General features: G+C 44.0%; 1 protein-coding gene across 2 annotated transcripts in view; it reads right to left on the bottom strand.

Annotated features, from left to right (window-relative positions):
* LOC147730750 (uncharacterized) overlaps window positions 1-25,298 on the bottom strand; it is a 1,432,305-nt gene that overhangs the window by 1,261,800 nt on the left and 145,207 nt on the right. For both annotated transcript variants that reach the window (XM_086955559.1, XM_086955560.1), the window contains one exon: window positions 13,479-13,609. In XM_086955559.1, coding sequence (XP_086811685.1) covers window positions 13,479-13,609 — 131 coding nt within the window. The remainder of the gene's footprint in view (window positions 1-13,478; window positions 13,610-25,298) is intronic.

Raw genomic sequence — 25,298 nt, 5'->3', positions numbered from 1 at the left:
ACACAACCACACACACAAACAACCACACACACCACACACACACAACCAAACACACAACCACACACACACACAAAACCACAACCATGCACACAACCACACACACACAACCACACACACACAACCACACACACAACCACATGCACACAACCACACACACAAGCAAACACACAACCACACACACAACCACACTTACACAACCACACACATAACCACACACACAACCACACATACACACACAACCACACAACCACACACACAACCACACACACACACAGCCACACACAACCACACACACACAATCACATCCACACACCCCCACAACCACACACAACCACACACAAAACCACACACACAACTACACACACAACCACAAACATATAAACACTCACAACCACACACAACCAGACACACACAACCACACACACACACACACCCACACACACACAACCATACACACACACAACCACACACAGACAACCACATAACCACACACAAAACCACACACAACCACACACACACACAACCACATCCACACACACCCATAACCACACAACCAGACATACACAAAAACACACAACTACACACAACCACACACAAAACCACACACACAACTACACACACACAACCACACATATAAACATTCACAACCAGACACACAACCACACACACAACCATATACACACACAACCACACACACTCACACGCACACATAACCACACACACACATAACCACACACACTAGCACACACATAACCACACACAATCACACACACACACACAACCACACACATACACAAACAACCACACACACAACCATACACACCACATACACAAACAACCGAACACACACACAACCACACACAACCAAACACACACAACCACACACACAACCACACACACACACACACACACACAACCACGCACACAACCACAACACACACAACACACCCACAACCACACAACCACAACCACACACAACCCCACACACAACCCCACACACAACCACACACACAACCACACACAATCACACAACCACACACACAACCAAACACACAGCCATACCCACAACAACAAGCACACACAAACCACACACACAACCACAACCACACACACAACCACACACACAAACACACACACAACCACACACAAGACACACACAAACACACACACACACAACCACACACACACACACCCAACCACACCCAACCACACCTAACCACACACACAACCCCACACACAATCACAAACACACCCACAACCACACATACACACACAACCACACACAAAACTACACACACACACAATCACATCCACACACCCCCACAACAACGCACAACACACAACCACACACAAAACCACACACACAACCACAAACATATAAACACTCACAACCACACACAACCACACACACACACAACCACACACACACAACCATACACACACACAGACAACCACATAACCACACACAAAACCACACACAACCACACACAACCACACACACAACCACATCCACACACACCCACAACCACACAACCAGACATAGACAAAAACACACAACTACACACAACCACACACAAAACCACACACACAACTACACACACACAACCACACATATAAACTCACAACCACACACACACACAACAACCACACACACAACCATATACACACACAACCACACACACTCACACACACACATAACCACACACACACATAACCACACACACTAGCACACACATAACCACACACAATCACACACACACAACCACACACACAACCACACACACACACAAACAACCACACACACAACCATACACACCACACACACACACAACCGAACACACACACAACCACACACAACCAAACACACACAACCACACACACACAACCACAACCACACACACACAACCACAACCATGCACACAACCACAACACACCCACAATCACACACACAACCACAACCACACACAACCACACACACAACCACACACAATCACCCAACCACACACACACAACCAAACACACAGCCATACACACAACAAGCACACACACAAAACCACACACACAACCACAACCACACACACAAACACACAAACACACACACAACCACACACAACAACACACACACAAACACACACACAACCACACACACACCCAACCACAAACAACCACCAAACCACACAACCACACACAACCACACACACACAACCACACACACACAACTACACACACACAACCACGCACACAAACACAACACAACACACAAACACAACACACAACCACGCACACACACAACCACACACACCCACAAGCACACACAACCACACACGCACCCAACCACACAGAACCACACACAACCACACACACACACATCCGAACACACACACAACCACACACATAGGCAACCACACACACACAACCACACACACACAACCACACACACAACCACAACCACACACACAACACACACACAACCACACCCACAAGCACACACAACCACAACCACACACACAACCACACACACAACCACACCCAACCACATACACAACCACATACACAACCAGATACATGCTACCACACACACACAACCACACCCAACCACACACACACAACCACACACACAACCACATAAACCACACACACACACAACCACACACCCAACAACATGCACACAACCAGGCACACACATAAAACCACACACACAACCACACTTACACAACCACACACACACAACCATACACACAAACACAAACACACCCACAACCACAACCACACACAAAACCACATACAACCACACACACACACACAACCACACCCAACCACACACACACACAACCACATCAACACACACCCACAACCTCACACAACCACACACAACTACAAACAACCACATGCAAAACCACACAAACAACTACACACAACCACAAACATATAAACAATCACAACCACACACAACCACACGCACACAACCACACACACACAACCACACACACTTACACACACACATAACCACATGCACACATAACCACACACACAAGCACACACATAACCACACAGAACCACACAACCACACACACAACCACACCCATATCCACACACACAACCAACCACACACATAACCACACACACAACCACACACAACTACGTCCACAACCACACACAGCCACACACAAACACACAACCACACACCCACAACCACACATACAACCACGCACACAACCACAAACACAACACATACACTACTACACACACAACCACACACAACCACCCAACCACACACACATAACCACACACACAACCACAGACACAACCACACACACAACCACAAACACAACACACACAACCACACACAACCACACCCACACCCAACCACACAACCAAATACACAACCACACACACAACCACACATACACCCCGCCCCTGGCCACTCACTGCCTATCAGCCTCCTCTCAGCCAGGTAGCACGATTGCGATCAGTTTCACTGTCACTGCCACGTTCGCCATGAAAGTGTTCGCGTTTCTAGTTTTATTCAGCATTCACTCCTGTTTCCTAGTGCTTGACAATCCAATCTCTACAATATTTAACCAGCATGTACGTCTCCTGTCAACTATACCACTCCATGCATTTTCTCTGATACACATAGATATCAGTGGTACAGACAAAGGTAACCAGGTTTCTTATCCTTCCTTCAAGCAAGAACCAGAATACTAAACTGCATTCGTGCCCCACTTAGTTTTAAACAGCAAACAGTTATTCTAATCGGTTTGTTTCACAGAGGCTGTTTCTTAGGAGAAGGGCAGTGGCACTCGCATGGCACTATACGCTAGTGTGTTCAATAGAGTTGTTTAAAAAAAAAAGTTTTATGAAAAATTTACTCTTTTACAAATTCTGATTCCACCAGAATCCGAGTCCTCCACAAAACCCTGTTTTTTGGATGTCAGCTGTGAAAAGGAGACCATTGTTTCCCCCATTTTTTATTATTCTGTATCCTTGGTTCAATTCTGGGGTGCTTTTTCAACTTGTTGCTAGTTCATTGCGAATCTTACTGTTACTAATTCAAATTGTGTTACCTTTGCCTTATTTGGAATGCAAACTTTATCTCGATAAGTTGCTGTAACAGGCTGCAAGTCCGCTACGTAAGCTCATTTATTTGCTAATTATTTTCCACATAAGGTTGCAAGACCATAAAGTGGAGTTTTCAGGATTTTGAATAGTTTCTTGTTTAAAAATGCAACTCTCTCGTGCGCACCACACTCCTGAACTCAGGTTACGAGTGACTTGGCACCCGCCATTTAGAGGTTCTTGCATCCACCCAAGTCTGGCCTGGCACTGGTGCGTCCCAGCCTGGCACACACCAGGTGATGATCTCCGCACCTCCTTCTAGACCCGAGCTCACTACCGTTTGCAGTCTGTCACTCACCCCACACCTCCCAGGCACTCACCCTTCACCCCTCAGGCCTGGCAGTCACTTCTCGCACCTGGCACTCACCATTCTCCCTCTCTGGCACTCAGCATTGACTCTCCATGACACTCAACTGTCACCTCCCTAACACTTACCCTCGATCCTCCTGTTACTCATACTTCCCCTCCCTGGCACACATCCTTCACCTCCCTGGCATTCACCCATGTCCCTCCTGCCATTCACTACTCGCCCACTTGGAACTCACCCTTTACCTCCATGGCACTAGCCCTTCAACTCCCTGGCCTGGCAGCTACCCTTCACCCCTTGCACTCACCCTCCCCCTCCCTGGCACTCACCTTTGACCCTCCGGACTCTTACATCTCACCTCCATGGCACTCAACCTTCATCTCCCTGGCACTCACCCTTCCTCCTCCTGACCTGGCACTCATCCTTCACCTCCGTGACACTAGCCCTTCACCCCCCTGGCCTGGCAGCTACCCCTCACTGCTGGCACTCATACTTCCGGTTCTCGGCACTCACCCTTCCCCTCCCTGGCACTCACCCTTGACCCTCTTGACTCTTACGTCTCATCTCCCTGGCACTCACTCCTCACCTCTCTGGCCCTAACCCTTCAACCCCATGGCCTGACAGTCACCCTTGTCCCTCCTGGCATTCACTGCTCATCTTGCTGCCACTCACCCTTGACCCTCCTAGTTTCTGTCTCTCTCCTGTCTCTCTCTTTCTGTCTGCCTCTACTCTCGATTGCCTTTCTTCCCTCCGCTCCTTGCATCTCTCCCATTCCATTTCTGACTCTGTACCTTTCCTTTGCCTCCCTTCTTCTGGGCGTCCCTCTCTGTACATCATTCTGTATCGCTGTCTACCCTTCTTTCAATTATATTGCTCCCTGTTGACCTGTTTATTCATGCTCCCCGGCGCCTGTCTCTAGTGTCTACCCAGGTTCTCCCATTAATGCCCCCTCCCGAACCTGTGAATCTCATCCTCTGCTGCTTTTCTTACTCACACTGCCGTTTCTCCTCCCTATCCAGATGTTTGACTTATTCTTTCATATTCCCTATTCAAAGGTAATCTTATCCCTGCTGTTTCTCGTACTCATCCCGATGTGTCATTTACTTTCTTATTTCATATGCTCTTTAAAGGGGATCTTCCACCTGGCGGTTTCTCATGCTCTCTCGCTCGCCCCATGTTTCTCTTAGCTCTTCTGCAGCCAGATGGTTTGCTTATTCTCTCATTTTCTTTACTCAAAAGTGATTGTACCCCTACCCCCTGTTGTTTTCCTTATTATCCTTAAATACTTTGCCGCCACTCGCTGCCCCTCTACCAGCATATTTCTAGTGCCTATTTCTGCATTTTCGCTATTTTCTACTCTGTCTCAGTTAGCATTGCTGATACTAATGCAACACTAGCACCTGACTGTCTCAAACTAACTACACAACAGAAAACAGACCACAGTTCTTCAAATCAGCCACAATACCTGAAACTGATCACAGTATCTGAAATTAACTGTAGTACAATATCTGAAACTGACCACAACCCTTGCAACAAGCATATGTGGTACTGAGTGGTATTATGTTGAGTGTAGGTATGTTGTATTGAGTAGAGTGTAAATATGTGTTGTAAATATTTGTTGTGGTATTGAGTGTTATGTTGTGGAGAGTATTTATGTTGCATTGATTAGTGTGTAAATATCTGGTTTGTAATTGTATGGTACTGAGTGGTATGAGGGGTGTATTTATGTTGCATTGAGTAGAGTAGATAACTACACTCAACATAATACCACTCAGTACTACATAATTACACATCACATAATTACCCTGTATTCAATACAACATAAATACACTCCACATACCACTCAGTACTACATAATTGCACGCCACATATTTACTCTCTACTTAATGCAAGATAAATACACTCCACACAATACCACTCTGTGCCACATAATAACACAACACATAATTACACTGTACTCAATGCAACATAAATACACACCTTTCACTCAAGTTTGTGCTATAAAAAAACAATTGCAATGCAATAGGTCTCACATTACTGAATCTTTGAGCTGTTAGTGTTGCATTATTATTAGCAATGCCAACAAAAACTTTTAGAATGCGAGACCTATTGCATTGCAAATGCTTGTTATGATTTGAGGGTTAGAGTAAAGGACATTTACTACGGAACTTTTTTGGTGAATTGCTTTTGTTTGTAAACGTACGCATTTTACTAGACATTTCATCTGTGTGTGGAGTGAGTCTCCAATATTTCTTTACCATTACCATTTTACAGTTTAGTAAAGACTATTTTTTTTAAAGATAGCTGTCACTTAAAAGTGCAAAGGAAGATTGCATCCCTGACCCTCAGATAACTCTGCTTATTCATTCCAGATCAAAGCTCCCAAATAAAGAAATGAAGTGCTTATTTGGAGGCGAAAACAGGCCCAACGAAGAGCGAACTTCAAGCACAACACTTCCCTCCACCAACCAGTAACTATTTTTCTCCTTTGACTCTGGTGCTAAATCCTGCATTGACATCATTGCATGAGACAAAAATCTGTACCCTAAACTGGAGGGCAACCATATGTGAGATGTGACAATGATGCCCATTTGGAGGTATGAAATTATCTCAATGCATAAACTCACGTGCTGATCTCCTCAATAATAACACTTTCACAAAGGACCAAAGAATCATTTTTACATTTGCGTTGCATTGGACACATTGCAACAGAATTATTTCCACAGACGACATTCAGATAGAACGATTTGTGTACTGTATTTATGCAAAGAAGGAATAGTCATGGGAGAAAGTGTCTCAAGTAATACTTTCTTCAGGGGGTATTCGGCCAGGTTATTCTTTTGAAGACGCCAATACGCTTGGACGAAATATAGTAACTACATATCTTTCTGCAACACTTTTGAAATATCACATTTCCAACGCTCAAAAAAACCCACCTCCAGGGATAACTTGTCAATGTTGACAATGACAATTTTAGGTATTTTCGAAGCCTCAAATTTATTAGGATCAAACTGTGCTCAGCTAGACGTGCAAGAGATTTCCTCTTTGGTCTCTTATGGTTATGCAGCATTGACCCTACAAAGTGATAGTCACATAAAATGATACTTGCAAATCAACACATCACAACAGTACTACAACAATAATGCATCAACCCAATGACACACATAGTAATCGACTACCGCAGGTGGTGCACACAGTAGAGAACCTGGTACCTTAAGCCGCATTTTGTATTAGGATTCGGAAAAATAAAATAAAATTCTGTGGTTTGGAAATTCAATTCAATTCAATAATAACTTTATTCGGTAGTTTTAAGAAAAACACCATAAAAGTTCACAATGAGCAAAATACAAGAATTACAAAATATAAAATCATTAAAAAATGCGTTTGTTAAAAAGTAATTAAAACGAGCAACAACATCTCAATTTATGTGAGTTTTTCAACTATAAATTGACCTACAGTTTTCCTGTTAGCTAGCTTTCTTTCGGTTATGCAAAGCAGCGGTATAGTTTATACTCAGAGGTTTGTACAATGACGTATACAAAATTTGAGAAAAAGTGCAATCGCTTTGGCATAGTTTTCGTTTTCAAGATATTGAAGTGCCAGGTATGCAGGACGGCACTGTCGTAGGCCCCAGAGTTTCAAGATGGGCAATATCCAGCGTTTACGGGGTTCAGTAAAGAACTTACAGAATAACAGTGTATGAATCGTTGTTTGTGGGGACTGCAGATCACAAGGGCACATAGAAAATGTAGATGACCAGACATTTTGCTTTGGAAATGCAACCAGTAAGTGAAAGAGATCAAATCTGAAACGGGTGAGCAGCATTTTTTCGTACTGTGTTAATTTGAAGTTCAAATAGGGTTCTGCGGTAAACACAGTCTGCGCTAGTAATGAGTGTTGAACAGATGGTTTATGGATCTCCGATAATAGTCGTACCTGACCCAAGTAAAGAAGACATTCCCTTTTTAAGTTCTTTTTTGGGATTTCTTTTATCAGTAATGGATGGTCAAAATACTTCCTGTAACCTAAATCTGTTAATAGCGCTTTAACATAGGACAACCATTTGATTTTCTTACATTGATCCAGTTTTAAGATGTCTTGAATGATCGTCCTAGTCAGTTGACACTGCTCAGTGACCCATATTCTACGCCACAGCATTATTGGCTGCAATTTTATAATGTCTGTGATGTAATCAATGCCAAGCTCTGTGTGGCAGGCAAAAGTGGAACAACTTTTTGGTACCGCCAGCAGATATCTCAGAAAAGAGTTCTCAATTTTTTGTATTGAGTCCACATTTGCGAAACCCCATATCCCCGCCCCGTATGTTGCCGTACTTATGCATTTTGAGTTGTAAATTTGTAACAGTTCTTTGGGTGGTCGCTGCCCCAGTCTTTGTGGGAAGCTTTTTAGAGATGATGTCTCTCGGAGAAAAGACAATTTCCTTGCGTTGACAGCTGGATTCCAGTTGAATTTGTCATCAATGACAACCCCTAAGTAGGGATAGGTTGTAGTCCTATCCACCTGTTCACCCTGTACATACAGTTTCCCATTTTTTGCGTTTCTTTTCTCCCCCGCATGCATTGTGTACGTTTTTTTTACGTTTAGCTTCAGATTCAGGCTTGCCATGAAGGTGGAGTATCTATTCAAAGCCTGCTGTAATTCAATTAGTGTTCTTGCTAAAATGACAGCGTCGTCGGCATATAGGAGCGCTGGTATCTGCCGACGAGCTATCAAAGGAAGATCTTTACTGCCTTGGAGCATGGCAGCCTCCAAGCCATTCGTATAAAGGGTGAATGGAAAGGGGGCCAGTACACACCCCTGCCTGACCCCCTTTTCCACCCTGAAAGTGTCCGTGAGCTCGCCTCTCACCCCGAATCTTACCCTGCCTGTAGTGCCTGTGTACAGTTCTCGAAGAAAGTCCACTATTGGAGTGGGAACTCCCATCTTCAAAATGATACTCCACAACGTTGAATGTGCCACGCAATCAAACGCTGCGGAGAGGTTTGGAAATTAAATAAGGGCTCTTCCAGATAACCATAAAACCATATACTTGTTAATCAAGAACCCCAAATATTTACAATCTGCTTATTAATGGAACACTGTTTACTGTAGCACATTGTTTTGGTTCATTTTTTGCTTCAACTGGACATCCTGAACGACAGAATGCATGTAGGATCCTGTGGCCTCAAGACCCAATAGCTTAGAGCTACAGCTACAGCTCGCCGCCATTGTGATGCCGGGTCACTGTGGGGTTGAGTTAGATAGTGTCAATATATGTATCACTGAATTAAAGATCTGGATGTAACTATGTTCTGCTGTACAAGTACATTGTACACACTTTTCTTTCTGCATGGCCATAGTAAAGTAGTAAAGTAACTGAGCTTATAAAGCGCCTGGCTACACTAGCCAGTGTGTCCCCGCGCTGTACCGCTGAGGAACCCATCCGGGCCTGTTCCTGTGAGGTGCCCACTCCTGGGCACCCCAAGGTGAAGCCAGGCATCCTTAGCGATTACGGACGGTGTGGAGATTAAGCAAGCTATTGCCCAGAGTTGCAGAGTGGGACCCATGATTAGAGTAGGCACCGTGGCAAGAATTATCGGGTCCGCGAACATTGAGTCCAAGACCCATATGCTTCGTCAGAAAGGTTATACAAGCTGGGCTGAGCAGATCTACACCTCAGGTGCAATAATAGGATTGGAAATGTTGAGACTCGTTGCTGTGACTTAGCTGGATGGAATTCTGGAGAGTGTGCGTTTGGCAATTGAAGGTTGGCAGGAGGTGGTTGGCAGGTAGAAGCTGGAGCTGACGGTTGGAGACAGGAGTGCAGCCGGGCTGAGAAAAGCAGAGGCCAGGTTTTTACATGAAGATGGACAAAGGGTAAATATTGCTTGAAACTCATAATTCAAGAGAAGCCCTGCTGTTCCATCCTTGAGATACAGTCAAAAGACTGCAGATAAATGTCATAATTTTGTAAGTCTGGGGCTCCTTTCCTTGAAACTACAGGAGATCAGATGAATACCTGGTCCTTTAGTTCTCTGGGTGAACTCCTAGTTTGCATTGAGATGGGGGTACATTGGGGGGCTACCGTGACTGCCTCAGGTATGGCGGTGATGTCTGCTGATGGAGAATGAAGAATCAATGATTACCCTACCAACACTAGGTGCGCTCAGGAGTCGGGCATTTGTGCCATATAGGTGATAAAGCCTCACAGGATGAAAATGTTCTGCACGAAGAGAAAGAGAAACCCTTTGAATGCAGCGGTTAATCGTGGGGCAAGCATTAAAGTAACCAAGTTAAGTTACAACAAGAGGATGAGGTGACGAGTGTCAACTTCCCCCTATGGATTTAAATATGCGTATAGCTGTTGTTGCCTGCCAGGTAACTCCCTGTCTGAGAGTAAAGATAGATATCCCCTGTTTTTGACTCAAAGCTTGTTCAGCTCAAAGAGAAAGGCTGTGTACCTTAGCATGGTATTCGGGTTCACATCACTTCACCACAGTACTGGAGGCAATGAAAAGAACGTGCTTGCTGTTATAAACACACACACACAGCATAAGGAGTGGGGGGAGCATTTGGATTAAATTGAGAAGCAGTGGCAAATGATAAGAGAGGCGCTGCATATGCAGAAGGACGATAACCCTAAGAAAGTATTGCAAATGGACGGTAATGTATTGTTCGAGGTAATGATAAAAAACGGAGGCAAACTTGCTGCCCAAGTGCCTATGACAAAATAAAGCAATAAATGGCCACTGTGTGAAAGAATTAATATGACCTACCTATGAAATGGTTATGAAATAATTGACAGCCATTTCAGACTGAGTTCGGTTTCTCATTTGCTCTTCGGTGTGATTGTCCAGTGCCAATGGCAATGAGCAGAGGCCGTGTTACTTCAGTGCTGCTCCTGAGTCCGGCTATATTGATAGCTCAAATGTCTGGCCAAGAGGACTGTCCATTGCATTAAGCGTTGTCTGCACTGCGAAGTTTGAAAATAAAATAAATCCGAGTCCAACGTTTTTCTTAGGCGCACCCCTCAACACTGTTTAATGCCAGGGTTGCAAAATACCAGAACTGGCTGGTATAGATTCCACAAAGCTCCTCTTCCTGACCTCCTCATTTGTCCCACTCTAGCACTTTATTTGTCATCCCTGCATAACCCCTTTGTCACTGTTGTCCTGTCTATCGCTTCCTCCTCCTTTCGCCCTTTTCTGACTTTTTACCTCTCTTGCTCTGTGTACCGTCCAATGAAGAAACATATATCGCAGTCCCCACACATAAGTACAGGGCCCACCATCTGCAACCCCCTGCACAAACAAACAATTAGTTGTAAGCCAATACATCCAATCTCTGGACTGGTGTGATTGGATCACTAGCTCCGGCCACATACACACAGGAAGGTAAGAAGGCAGGACAACAATGACAATTTTTGGGGGAGGAAATGGAGATTTGTACACGTGTGAATAATTATTTTCCATCACATTCTTACTTACCAAATCAAGTATTAAATTTAAAAAAAAGAGTGAGCTTCATAGACCGCGTTAGCGAACTTATTGATTCTCTACTGATGACGTTTCAGTCCTGCAAAAGGAGGACAGGTTTAGGAAGCAAACCCGTTTCTGAATGCGTAAACGGGTTTGCGACTCGATTGCGCATGCAAAAACTTCATGGGCCATGTACAAAGCCTATTTAGCGAGTCGCAATTTATTTGCGACTCTTTAAATAAGTTTTGCAACTTGCTATTTGGAAAAGGCCTTCCCTTCCTAATAGCGACAACAAATCTATGTACCAATGTTTTGCGACTATTATTGCGGTCGCAAAACACTCGCAAATTATCACCCTCTTCAAGAGGGTGGTAATGGAGTCGCAAATGAGAGGGGGTCCCGAGGGCCCAACTTCCGCTTTGTGACAGGCTCTGAAAATATTTTTTAAGGGTAGGCAGTGGTCCCAGGGACCTGACCTGCACTTAAAAAATTAAATGAAAACGTTTCATATTTGTTTTAATGCATCCTGTTTTCCTTTAAGGAAAACGGGCTGCATTCAAAAGAAAAAACTGCTTTATTTAAAAGCAGTACCAGACATGGTGGTCTGCTGAGCCCAAGAGGCCACCATACCTGGGAGGGCCTGCCATTCCAAATGGGTCGCAAATTGCGAGTGGCTCATTGATATTCATGAGCCTCGCAAATTGCGACACCACTGGGAATCGCAAACAGTTTCTCTGACACTGTTGTGCATGATATTTTGCGACTCGCAAATTGCGAGTCGCTATTGCAACGCAATTTGCAAGTCACAAAATTGTTGGTGGGACATCTGGCCCCAAGTCTACTATTCAGTACTATTTAGATCATTTGGTGAATTTAGCTAAGGGCCTTTATTCAAGGGAGAACAAATGGACAGAATTTAAGGAAAGAATCATTATGTTGGTATTTGATGTCCTTTAACTAGAGAGCTGTAAACGGGAACATTAATGACAGTGGTAGATTTTCAGATGGGATGGTCTAGAGGGCCCTTGGTTGGGCTCTGTGGCACAGTGGCTAAAAAAGAAAGTGCCCTTGAGTTAAGTAGCTGGTGATATTGAGGTTAGAAGTCTAGGGTGGCAAATCAAAGACCTTGATGTAAAGACCTGGCAGGGCCAAAGGGAAACTTGAAGGTAATGTGCTTGAGATGGGCAATGGATAACTTTGAAGTGGGAACCAGTAGAGTGCCCATGAAGGATGTTTGAGGCACAGCACTTTATATGAATGCTGAGGGATGAAGGGGAAGAAGCCAGACAGGAAATCTGTAGATCACCTCATGATGGAGGATTTATCACTCATTGCCACTACTCATACTAGAGTATCAAAATTCGAAGAGATCACAAACTTTACGATGCATTTTAGAGTCTTAGCCTGCCCTGCCATTAGTGCTGGAGCATTATCGCCATTTTGTGACAGTTCTTTAATCTTTTTTAAGTTAAGTTTAGGGACCAGTGAACTTTTTGTCAAATGGGATTGGGCTGAGATCACAGGTGTCTATAAAAAGGATTATAAATGCTCTCCAATGATGACATTGAACTTACCTGAGAGATCTGCTGTCAAGAAGGTCAAGGCACTTTGCAATGACTTTAACGTTGTAGATGCCGCTCTTCATACAGAACGTGAAATGCAGGGGTGCTGTGAAGTATCCCATATCCAGAAGCCGGAGCAGGTCCTTAAGGGTGGAATAAAAAGAGGATTGACTTAAAAAGCAGTAATCAGTACTTCCAAAGGACCACTCAAGCAGGCTCTCAAATAATGCATCTGCCTAGTACAGAAGGTCTAATAGATATCAGACCCTTAATTGCCTCTGCAAAGTGTTCCTACCGAACACAAGAGTAGACCAGCAACACGCATTGGCCCTTACAATCACAACTGGCCAGGAGATTCAAAGATGAAGCTGGACCCACCCAGTGAAGTGCTGGAAACTCGTTAAAACACAATGCATAGTGTGAAGTGAACATGACTTAACATTAACATAATAAAGTAGCTATGGATTATCATTCATTTAGAGGTTGGATTTATTATTTCTGAAATTTTATAAAGGAAATAGTGTTCTTCAAGACGGACCTGCTTTTAACGTTACTCTCTTGTGACATCAACTGACAACACACTATGCCCATGTCTTGGCACTATATTGGACCTATTAATTTGCCAAGACTACTGGTTTCATTGTTTCAACATTAATTAAATAATCTTCCATGCTGTAGTCTCATTTAACTCTAAACCAGATATCCATTGGCAAACTATTATTAAAGGCTTATAACATGTCCCTTTTACAGACTGCATCTGATAGGAATAGATATTTTTTTTATAAACTAGGCGCTCTGAGTTTGGCAATTTAGAGACCTTGAATAAATCCCTTCAGCTGCCTTATGGAGGATGAGCTGCAGATGATTAAGCATTAAGAGGGTCATGCCATCTTGCTCTGGGTAGATGGTGCCTTAAGCACACCCCACAGCTGTTTGCCGGCTAACTGCCGGAATAATGTATACGTGCATATACTGATAGTAGGTGTTTGATATAGAGCAACACTAGCTCAAAGGGGCAGTGGGGAACTTTCAAGAGATTATTTTGCTTCAGGAGCATCCTAAATATGGGGTGCTAAAAATAGAGTAACAATTCATATGTGATGGGAGTGTAAATAAAACCAGATTATAAAGATTAACTTGCCTAATCACATCAAATCAGGAGAAAGGGCAGAGGACCACTATATCCGGTCTCTCTTCAGCTCTACTTTTAGCTTACAATATTTATTTATGCATGTTTTGAGTCTGGGTAGGGCTGATTCAGGATTTCATTGCTCCCAAGATAATAACAGTTTCCCATTAAGAGGCGTTATATGTATATCTATAATTCAAGTGGGATAAGCATGTGATGGCATACATCCAGCATAAAGAGCTGCCACGTGGTAAAAGGAGCAGTAATATTTTGAACAATTAAAGAACGTAAAGGAAAATGGAGAGTTAATTAAACAAAACGTGTATTCCTTTTTTTATAAGCATTTCTTTATTTCTAAGTTTTACAGGTGATCTACGTAAGCAATTCAAAGTAGAAAATTAAAACTCTATCCCCCACATGCATCTACGTGTTTAGGAAGTGCAAACGGTGCGAATCGATAAATTCGACCGTTTGCACTTCCTAAATACGTTTTTGGGATGCATCAAACACTTTTTCAATATTCACATTTTTTTGCATTTCTTAAAAATGCGAATGCATTTAAGGAATCGCATTTGTGCGATTCCTTAAATGCAATGCATCAATTTAAAAAAAATGTGAATTTTGAAATTGGAAGTGCAAATTAACACGAGGTTGACCCTCGTGTTAATTTGCGAAAATCTTTCAAAATGCAAAAAAATGCATTTTTTACACTGTCATGTTACAGTCACACATGTCCTTAGGACATGTGTGTTTGAAACATGCACTTTCAAATACATTTCAGGGGTGCAGGGGGGGGTCCTTTGGACCCCCCCCTGCACCCTTGGAATGCATCAACAAATTGCAAATTCGTAAATGCCTTCCCATTGACTCCTATGGGCCTTTCGGCCCATAGGAATCAATGGGATTTGCGAAAAAGCAGTTAGGAATTCGGTATTTATTTGCGATTCGGTAAAAATTGCGATTTTTACCGAATCACAAATAAATACCGAAAAAAATGATGCATAGCATTTTGCAATTCTTAATTTGCGATTTGGTAGTTTTCGCAAATTAAGAAATGCTAAATGTATGAATGATGCATGTGGGGGCTTATACACATCTCTGCAATCCCTAACTGAACCAGGGTGCGGAGTATTTTAGGCCCACATGCATCATTGTGACATTTTGCACTTCCTAATTTGCGAAAAATAAGGAATCGCAAATTAAGAAGTGCAAAATGCTATGCATCATTATTTTCGGTATTCATTTGTGATTCAGTAAAAATCGCAATTTTTACCGAATCCCAAATGAATACCGAATTCTTAAGTTAATTTTCGCAATTCCCATTGATTCCTATGGGCCAAAAGGCCCATAGGAGTCAATGGGAATTGCGAGTGGCACTTTGAAAATTTCATGGGTGCAGGGGGGGGTCCAAAGGACCCCCCCATGCACCCCTGAAATGTATTTTTCGCATCATGTTTCACACACACATGTCCTAAGGACATGTGTGTGTGAAACATGAATGTTGAAAAAAAAACATTTTAAGCATTTTAAACACTTTTTCCAAATTTACCGAGTGGTTCAACCACTCGGTAAATTTGGCACCCTAATTGCGAATTTACAGTTTTAAATTTAATGATGCATTGCTTTTAAGAAATCGCACATCTGCGACTTCTTAAAAGCACCCGCAATTTTAGAACTCGCAAACATGTTACGAATTCTAAAATTGCTTCATGCATCCCAAAAAGCACTTTTGCATTCGCAAACGGCCGATTTTAAGGAATCGCACCGTTTGCGACTACAAAAATGCTTGATGCATGTGGGCCAATGTTTCAAAATAAACATGCAAAGAGAGCATGAGGAGACAAGAGAATAGAAGGGGTGTACAAAGAGGGTAGGATGATTAAAGTACATAATCACTACTAGAACTATAACATGTAACAGCTGAAAGAAGGCAGGCTGTCGTATGAATGGGTATTATTAGTTAGCACGGTTTATTTTTTCTACAAAAGACTGGTCTATGAACCGATGAAAGTATATTTGGATTACCCCTCAATAAAGAATCGACAATCCTGGGATCAAGGAATTAGCCCTGCTGTCAGGTTCGGGACTCAACTGAGGCTTTTGTTTTCACTTCAGTGTTGTCCGACTCTAGTACAAGTCCTTCCTGTAGCCACAATGCCACCTACAGCAGGTGCCAATAACAACGATCATAAGGGAAGAAAAACTCAAAACGAAAAACCTTGAGAGGTAGATGGAAGACGACGTCCAGATAGTCAGATCAGGAGTTGATGCAAAGATGCCAAACAGGGTGCTAAACTACCCAGAACTAAATAAAGAAAAATTGGGAATCAGGAGATTTGAAGGAGACTTGCAGAGGATTATTTGAGAAAATCCTAAGAAAAAAAACATAGGGACAAAAAGTGAAATCACAGGAAGCACAAGAGCCATTTTGGATTTGGAAGTAGCCATAGGACTCCACTGTGCCGCCATCTTTGATTGGAAAATATGACACGGTTCAGCTCCAACCCTTGCTGGAGAACTATAGGACAGAGAAATTAAACAAGCATTTACAATGCAATGGTCTTGTCTTTGTTAAAGTTAGAGCTATTGGCATTGCAAATGTTATTGTTTTCATTGTTTTTTTAAACCAATAAATATATGGTATTGTCATTTACAATGGCAATATCTTAATCTCTCGCAAATGCGAGACCTATTGCATTTGCACCCACACACACACAGAGCCAAACACACACACATAGAGCCACACACACAAAGATGTGGTGATGGTGGATCTGGTGGATGTGGTGGTGGTGGATGTGGTGGTGGTGGTGGATGTGGTGTGGAGGTGGTGGTGGAGGTGGTGGTGGATGTGGTGGTTGAGGTGAATGTGGTGGTGGTGGTGGATGTGGTGGTGGTGGTGGATGTGGTGGTGGATGTGGTGGTGGTGGATGTGGTGGTGGATGTGGGGGTGGATGTGGGGGTGGATGTGGTGGATGTAGTGGTGGATGTGATGGTGGTGTATGTGGTGATGGTGGTGGATGTGGTGATGGTGGTGGTGGTGGATGTGGTGGTGGATGTGGTGGTGGTGGATGTGGTGGTGGTGGTGGATGTGGTGTGGAGGTGGTGGTGGAGGTGGTGGTGGATGTGGTGGTTGAGGTGAATGTAGTGGTGGTGGATGTGGTGGTGGATGTGGTGGTGGTGGATGTGGTGGTGGATGTTGTGGTGGTGGATGTGGTGGATGTAGTGGTGGATGTGATGGTGGTGGATGTGGTGGTGGATGTGGTGGTGGATATGGTGGTGGATGTGGTGGTGATGGTGGATGTGGTGGTGGTGGTGGTGAATGCGGTGGTGGGGGTGGTGGATGTGGTGGATGTGGAGGTGGATGTTGTGGTGGTGGTTGTGTTGGTGGTGGATGTGGTTGTGGCGGATGTAGTGGTGGTGGATGTGGTGGTGGGTGTGGTGGTGGTGGTGGTGGTGGTGAATGTGGTGGTGATGGTGGATGTGGTGGTGGTGGATGTGGTGGTGTTGATGAATATGGTGGTGGATGTGGTGGTGGATGTGGTAGTGGTGGATGTGGTGGTGGTGTTGGATGTGATGGTGGATGTTGTGGTGGTGGATGTGATGGTGGTGGATGTGGTGGTGGATGTGGGTGGATGTGGTAGATGTGGTGGTGGATGCAGTGATGGATGTGGTGGTGGATGTGGTGGTGGATATGGTGGATGTGGTGGTGGATGTGTTGGCGGTGGATGTGGTGGTGGAGGATGTTGGGGTGGATGTGGTGGTGGTGGTGGATGTGGTGGTGTTGGTGGATGTGGTGTTGGATGTGGTGGTGGATGTGGTGGTGAATGTGGTGGTGGTGGATGTGGTGGTGCTGGATGTGGTGGATGTGCTGGATGTGGTGGTGGTGGTGGGTGGTGTGATGGTCTAGCGCCAATAGCAAAGGAGAGTGCACGGACAAGGCCATGCCTCACTTCCGTGGCCACCCACCGTCAGGTTCCCTAAGCAGGGTCTCTGAAGTACGGTTGAGGAAATTCATCCCACTAAATCAAGTGACGCACCCTTTTCAAAGCGAGGTACTAATCAGATCTACCTGATCGCCATCCTAACTGGTCATGCTGATATTCGCACAGGAAGAACAGGGAAGTAGCAAATCTTACGAGCGAAGATCCCGCGTCAGAGAAGCGGGAAGAGGCTGCATCGCGGAGACCCAGTGACGCATCTGAAAATCACAGCCCTTGGCAGTACACACACGAACACTGACACAGGGAGCGAACTCAACCCCTCCCCCCATGGACAGGAACGTGACCGCTGAAAATAACAGGCGCTCACACACAGAGGGGGAGTGGCCTATAAGCAGCGCGAGACACCGCACCACACCCCCTTAGAACCTGTGACGCTGTAGCACAACAACAAAGGTGGAGGAGGGATACACACAAGCTTAGGTTCATAAGCGCTGAGACAACCCCTTTAGGCCGCCTTTCGCAAACCAGTGACACAGTTCAATTCATATAACACTGACTATTTATGCAATCACGAGGTGATTGCACAGATTAAAAACAAATTTAATTGCAACAAAATGCTAAAGAGTCGACCGGAAATACCAGGTACACCCCTCGTGAAGGATCCCGTAAAGGCTGTCGCATGCATTGGGGGCTCCACTCGTCGACCGTGTGCGTTGGTTGCACCAACATGCCCAGGCATTTTCAACACAAAGAGACGGCGGCAATGGAACGGCTCCTCACAGCACGCCCAGCAGTGTGGAGAGGAGGCAGCGGGCGCCTTTCCCAGGCTCACCGGGCTGCAGAGTGCGTACCTGGGCAGGGTGAGACACAGCGAGTCTACAGCATGGGGGCAGCTCATGGGTCTCCTTCCAGCAGAGACGGCGGCAATGGTGTGGCTCCTCACCGCACCTCCATCCAGCGTTTCATAAGGGGCTCCTCTCTGCCATTGCTAAGAATTCACAAGCATTTAGTCCGCTCGGCACCCCACATGAAACAGTTAAGATCCGATCCTCCTGCCTCTAGAATTGCCGCCATTTTTGAGTCAGGCCTCGCTTAATGAATAACAACGCAACTGCAAAGGATTGATCAATGGTCTAAATACCGTTAGCAGAGGTGAAATAATTCTTGTCCCTAAGTCTCAGCTGATCGGAGAGGCTGGGATTGTTAGTGCGAAAATCTTACGAGGACCGCAACAACAGAGCCCTTAATCCGCCATTTATAGAACCACCATTGTTCTTGGCAGTGTGCGGAGCAGTATCGCTTTCACTTCATTGAAAGAAACCGCCGCCTTAGCCGCTTTGACTGCTGCTCGAGGTAGAGCCTACATTCATGCTTGGGCCGTCAGTGATTTTTACCGTTCATGGTCGAGGGGTCGTAGTGTAGACAGCCCCCTAGTGCCTCGTTGTAACCGTGACCAGCCTTCCGTGCATTCCCCGTGAGTCACTATCGCTCGCTGTTTTTCGGGCAGACTGACCATGGCTTTTTTGTTTTATGCTTACGCTGGTGTTGGTTACCGGTATGCCTCCTCTGCATCGTGTTATCAGTTTCGATTTCCCCGGGTCGCCATCTTGCTAGCGCTTCAAGGGCTTCTCTCATCCAGACTTATCTCAGTTTCCTCCCGACACTTGCCTCGGGGGTCCTTTTACCGGTACCATCGGGTGCAGCTACCATTCCAATGCCAAAAAACTCTCTTTAGTACATCTCTTCCTCGCGTAGGACTCCCAGGATGGGCTCCAGGCGGGCACCGGCACAGTACTCAATGCAGTCACCAAAATCGACACTTGACTCCTGGACACTGTGAGCTGGAGAGACCTCCATGAGAGCCGCTTCCACCATCAAAAACAAATAAATAAAGCAGTGTGGAGAGGAGGCAGAGTGTGAACCCGGGCAGGGTAGAACACAGAGAGTCTACAGTGTGTCTGCTCACGCTGCCTGCACGTGCCAGTCGGCCCTCTGATTGGTTAATAAGAAACACCAATGGTAGTGTTTATTTGGTAGTTGTCAACGATTCAGAGAGCCGACTTGGGCGTGCAGGCAGCGTGATGGGGCGCATGTTTTGGACTGAGGACGTCCGGAGAGAAAGGACCGAAAAAACACGACCCCCAATATGAAAAAGACGGGGCTTGAATTGAAAGACAAGCCTCTTCTCCAATGGCTGGCTGCAGTTTAGGAAGCCAGCCAATGGAGAAGAGGGGCGGTTTTAAGCCTCACTACTAAGAAACATAAAATTTCGCAAGCGCAGCCTACGCTAGCCGAGACCTAAAAAGGAGGCTTACAGAAGGGAAGCAGTTGGGTTCCCATTTCCCAAACTCTTGCTTCTCATAAGGTGTTCCTTGCAGAGGTCTAAGCTTTTAGGGGAAACGTTATGTGGATCCGCGAACCTGAAATGCTGCAGCCAGAAACACAGAAGACCAATACTCTTCCTCTAAATCGCAGGAGAGCTGTTTCAGACATTGTAGCCTAGTCTTGTGCTCTGATGGTGTAAAGTTCAATTAACAATGTACAGTGTGTATCAGCCAGATAGAACATCTCAATGACAACCCCAGTTAGTGCTGAGATTATAAGGAGGAGGTCCAAGTTGAAAATGATGCAATTTCTGGGGCTGTTTCAAAGATAATTTGGAGTGCATGTCATCAAAGAATTTCATTATCTCTGTGAATATGACCATGATCGAATATTTACTTCGATCTACTGTTGACAATAAATGTGACAGTTTTAGAACGTTGACTGCTGTTACTGGAACCATAATATACTGATCTGCATTTATTAATTTACTGATGGGTAAGAGCTAAAGCAGACCACATCGCATGGACGATTGGAACACAATCTATCGAGTATCATAGAATTTTAGTAATTTAGGAGATTTTCATTAAGCTTTGATGTAAGTGCAGCCAAGTGGGTAGTTCAACACTCGATGTTACCATGCACCTTATTTGAGCTTTGGCTGGCAATGATATAACGTTCAAAGTTTGGGAGTCTGAGACCACCTGAACTGCAGTTTAGCTGATCTGAGGCAGGGTTTCAGTCCAGCCACAGCAACTTTAGAAATTTCTAACAAGAAGTGTGTTGTATTCTGTTTAAGAAACTTTGCTCAATTCCTGTAATGGAATGTTCCACTTACCAGGTGCCAAATGAGAATGTGATTATTTTAATTAGAGACGGTTGGAGTTCAGGGTTTTTTAGGGCTGTGGGAATTTTACTCATGGTTCATTCCAGAGTAAGCATCCAAGATTAGACCCATCAGTAGTCTTCTCAGGGAAGGTTCTAAATGTATTTGTGGTGTGGCATGTTTTAAAGCCTTTAAGTAGATTAAGTTCAGTTGGGTGCGAGTAACGCTCTCAAAACGTTTGATCCAACTTTACAGCGTTGCATCACAGTTGATGCCTGTAAAATGGGGTTAGGGGCTGTGCTCAGTCAAAAGGAGAAAGTAGAGTGTACCATTGCATTCGCCTTGAAAATTCAGCATGATGCCCAATTGCAATATTCGGTTATAAAGAAAGAGTTGCTTACAATTGAAAAGTTACGCTGCTATGTCCGGGGTAAGCTGTTCTGTCTGAAAACCTCTGGTATGTATTTTGGATGGTAGGGGAAGTAAATGTTGTATGCCAATGATTTTGAGCTTATCTACTAAACTAGTACAGTTCCAGTTTGATGTTGTACACATTGGTAGTGGTAAGAATGTCAGAGCCGACATTCTTTTACCAGTTCCTAAGTTAAAGCAATGATGAGGATGAAGAAGTTTTGGCAGTTTTATAGATGTCGAGTTTGAGGATTGTTTGGTAGCATCCATCAAGGTACCCAAATTAGATGCATGTTCTGAAGAAGAATGGAGAGTTTCTCAAATGGAGGGCCAGATGTTACAAGTGCTAGATTTTGTCAAAAATGGTTGGATGAGGCAAAAAAGTATTATTTCTCATGCTTCAGGCATATTTTAAAGTTTGTGAGGAACTTTCCACGGAAGTCTGGATGTTACTTAGGTCTGAAAAAATGGTTCCTCCACATAAGTTGAGGTGTGGCGTAATTACCAATGCCCAGGAGGGGCACCTTGGTTCAACTCTCACCAAACAGCATATTTATGATTATTTCTTGTGGCCCAGGATTGATGCGGACATTGAAGAGTCAGTGGAAGGTAGTGGCGTGTCTTCTTTTCACTAGACAAACGTCTGAGTATGGCAACCCCGTCTTTGAGATCTATTGATGTTCCGTTGAGACCTTGAGTAAAATTAGGGATAGATGTTATGGGTCCATATGTGTCTCACCCTATAGGTACTAAATTCTTTCTTGTACTGATGGATTACTGTTCCAAAGGGCTTGTACTTAAATTTGTAAAAGAGCCTGGTGCAAGCTCTGTGGCATTCCTTAGAAAGATTTTTTTGAGGGAGGGCTTTCTAGAAATTCTAATTTGTAACAATGGTACCCAATATGTTAGCAGGGAATTTCAGAATGTCCTTGAATCATGTGGTATTAAACATCTCAGGAGCTCCTTATATCATCCCCAGACCAACGATCTTGCTGAGAAAATGAGCTGTTTGATTGGGGGATGCATTAAATGGGCAAAAAGTGGGAACCAGGGTATTGTCAAATCAACGGGAAGTATATTGTGGTTTTATAGAACTGGATCTGATTCTTCAACCAAAGTTTCACCATTTGACCCATTGAGGGGTAGAAAAGCAAATACCACTTTTCGTCCAGTTTGGATGTCCAAATAGTTGAAGAATGAGTCTGAAGTTGAAGATCTGATGCTGTTGGTCTGAGATCATGTCAGTTGCACTTAGAACAAGAAGAAATGCTAGTATGCTCAGAAGCAAGCAGTGAAAAATGTGGTTGTACAGGTTGGGGATTTGGTGTGAATCAGATTGGCTATTCATGTACAAAAAAGGAGAAACAGGTTTGGTGATCCTGTAAAAACTGAAAAGATTTGTGGAAATGCTGTCAGAGTTGCTGGTGGTCATTGGTGGAATCTTTCCAGGGTGGTGAAAGTGGAAGATGAGGTATGTAACCAAGCTGATAGAGAATGTGGCTCTCCATGTTCATCTATGTGTGATTCCACTGCCAGTTACCATAGGGGTGAAAAGGATGTTCCTAATCTGCGTAAGAGTTTATGAAAGGCCATCAAACCCATTAGGTTTCTGACATGAACATAATCTTCTGCTCTTATGTTATGTATGTTGTATTGCGTTGGTGGTATGTTGGATTTTGGTTATTTGTGGTGGGGGTGAATGTATTGTTGCATTTTTTTGAGTTGAGAAGGGGTGATGAGTTAATTAATTGAGAATGGAAAATGTGTTGTATTCTGCCTAAGAATCGTAGCTCAATGCCTGTAATGGAATGTTCTATTTACCAGGTTCCAAGTCGGAATTTGATTATTTGAATAAGGTACGGTAGGGTACTGGACTGAGGGAAGCTAAGAGTACCTGTATGTAAATGTAAATGTCCAGTATTTGTAAAGCGCGAACAATTTCCCGATGGTGTCAAGGTGCTGGGAGCCCTTGGGAAGATTAAGCGAGCTATTGCCCAGAGTCACATGGTGCTGGGCTGATCTGCTGCTGGCACCGGCGATCAAACCCTGAGTCCCCGGGTTCCGGTGTCAGTTGCCCTGGCCTCTGCGCCACACCTCTTCCACATGTGCTACTCAGCAAGCTTCTTGCACGATATAGAATAAACCTAAATGGTAAAATGTCTTATTGCATCTGTAATTGTTCCTACAAAGTGGTTGGTCACAGAAACAGGAAACATGCTGTAAATGTAATTGTGGCCACCACCATTTTTAGTACAAGCCCTTGTTCCCTGAGGAAGAGTTATAGTGCCTACCAGTGAGAAGAGTCTTTCATGGCACTAAATCAGTGCACAGTGTTGCTTATATGAAGGCTCTCATGTGATGATAAAGAAAAAATGGCACTGTGAGAAAAGTAATTGCCTAGGATCACTCAATGTGGTCATGTGGAAGCCAGGATTGATGCAAGTTTTTTAAGTAATGCAGCCAATACAAGGTAATCTCATTCTATCTCCTATGTTAGATTAAAGCTTAATGCTTTGTGTTTAATTATTTGCAGTGCTAAATCAGTGCACTGTGTTAAATACGTCTAAGCTATGCAAGTTTCAAAAGGATTGGTAGTGGAGTGTTTGGGGAGGGTGATGTCTTAATGTGGAAGTTGAAATGAAAACCAGAGCACCCATCCTTGGTCAGTGCATTGAGGTCATTTGCCCCACATAGCTAGAAGACTTGTATTGTCATCCCTTCTTTGAATTAATTAAACCACCCATTTCTCGCCTTCCAACTATTAATTGAGTCATGCAGCCTTGAGAAGGAGAACCCCTCCACCCCATTTCCCATTTGCAGTGGTCAGAGTCGCTCGCTACATGCTCTGCTTTCAACCTACTGAGAAGGACGTTTGCAAATATCACATATATATATATATATATATATATATATATACATATATATATATATATATATATATATATTTATATATATATATATTTCTTTCCCTGAAAAAATACAGGTTTCAGGGATGTTAAAGTTAGTTGGACATTTTACTTGTACAAAACCAGAGAAATTCGGAGGTTATAGTTATTTGAGCTAACTATAAATTGGGCCCCCGCAATGCACTGCTGATGACGTCACATATTACATCATTCATGACATGGTCAGTGACATCACTGATGACTTCACTGATGACATCTCAAATGACACCCCCAGTAAGTACCACACAGCAGGAATGC

Source organism: Lissotriton vulgaris, chromosome 2_1 (genome assembly GCF_964263255.1).
Source record: "Lissotriton vulgaris chromosome 2_1, aLisVul1.2, whole genome shotgun sequence".
In the NCBI taxonomy this organism is placed as follows: domain Eukaryota; kingdom Metazoa; phylum Chordata; class Amphibia; order Caudata; family Salamandridae; genus Lissotriton; species Lissotriton vulgaris.
This window is presented reverse-complemented; position numbering and strand designations above follow the sequence as displayed.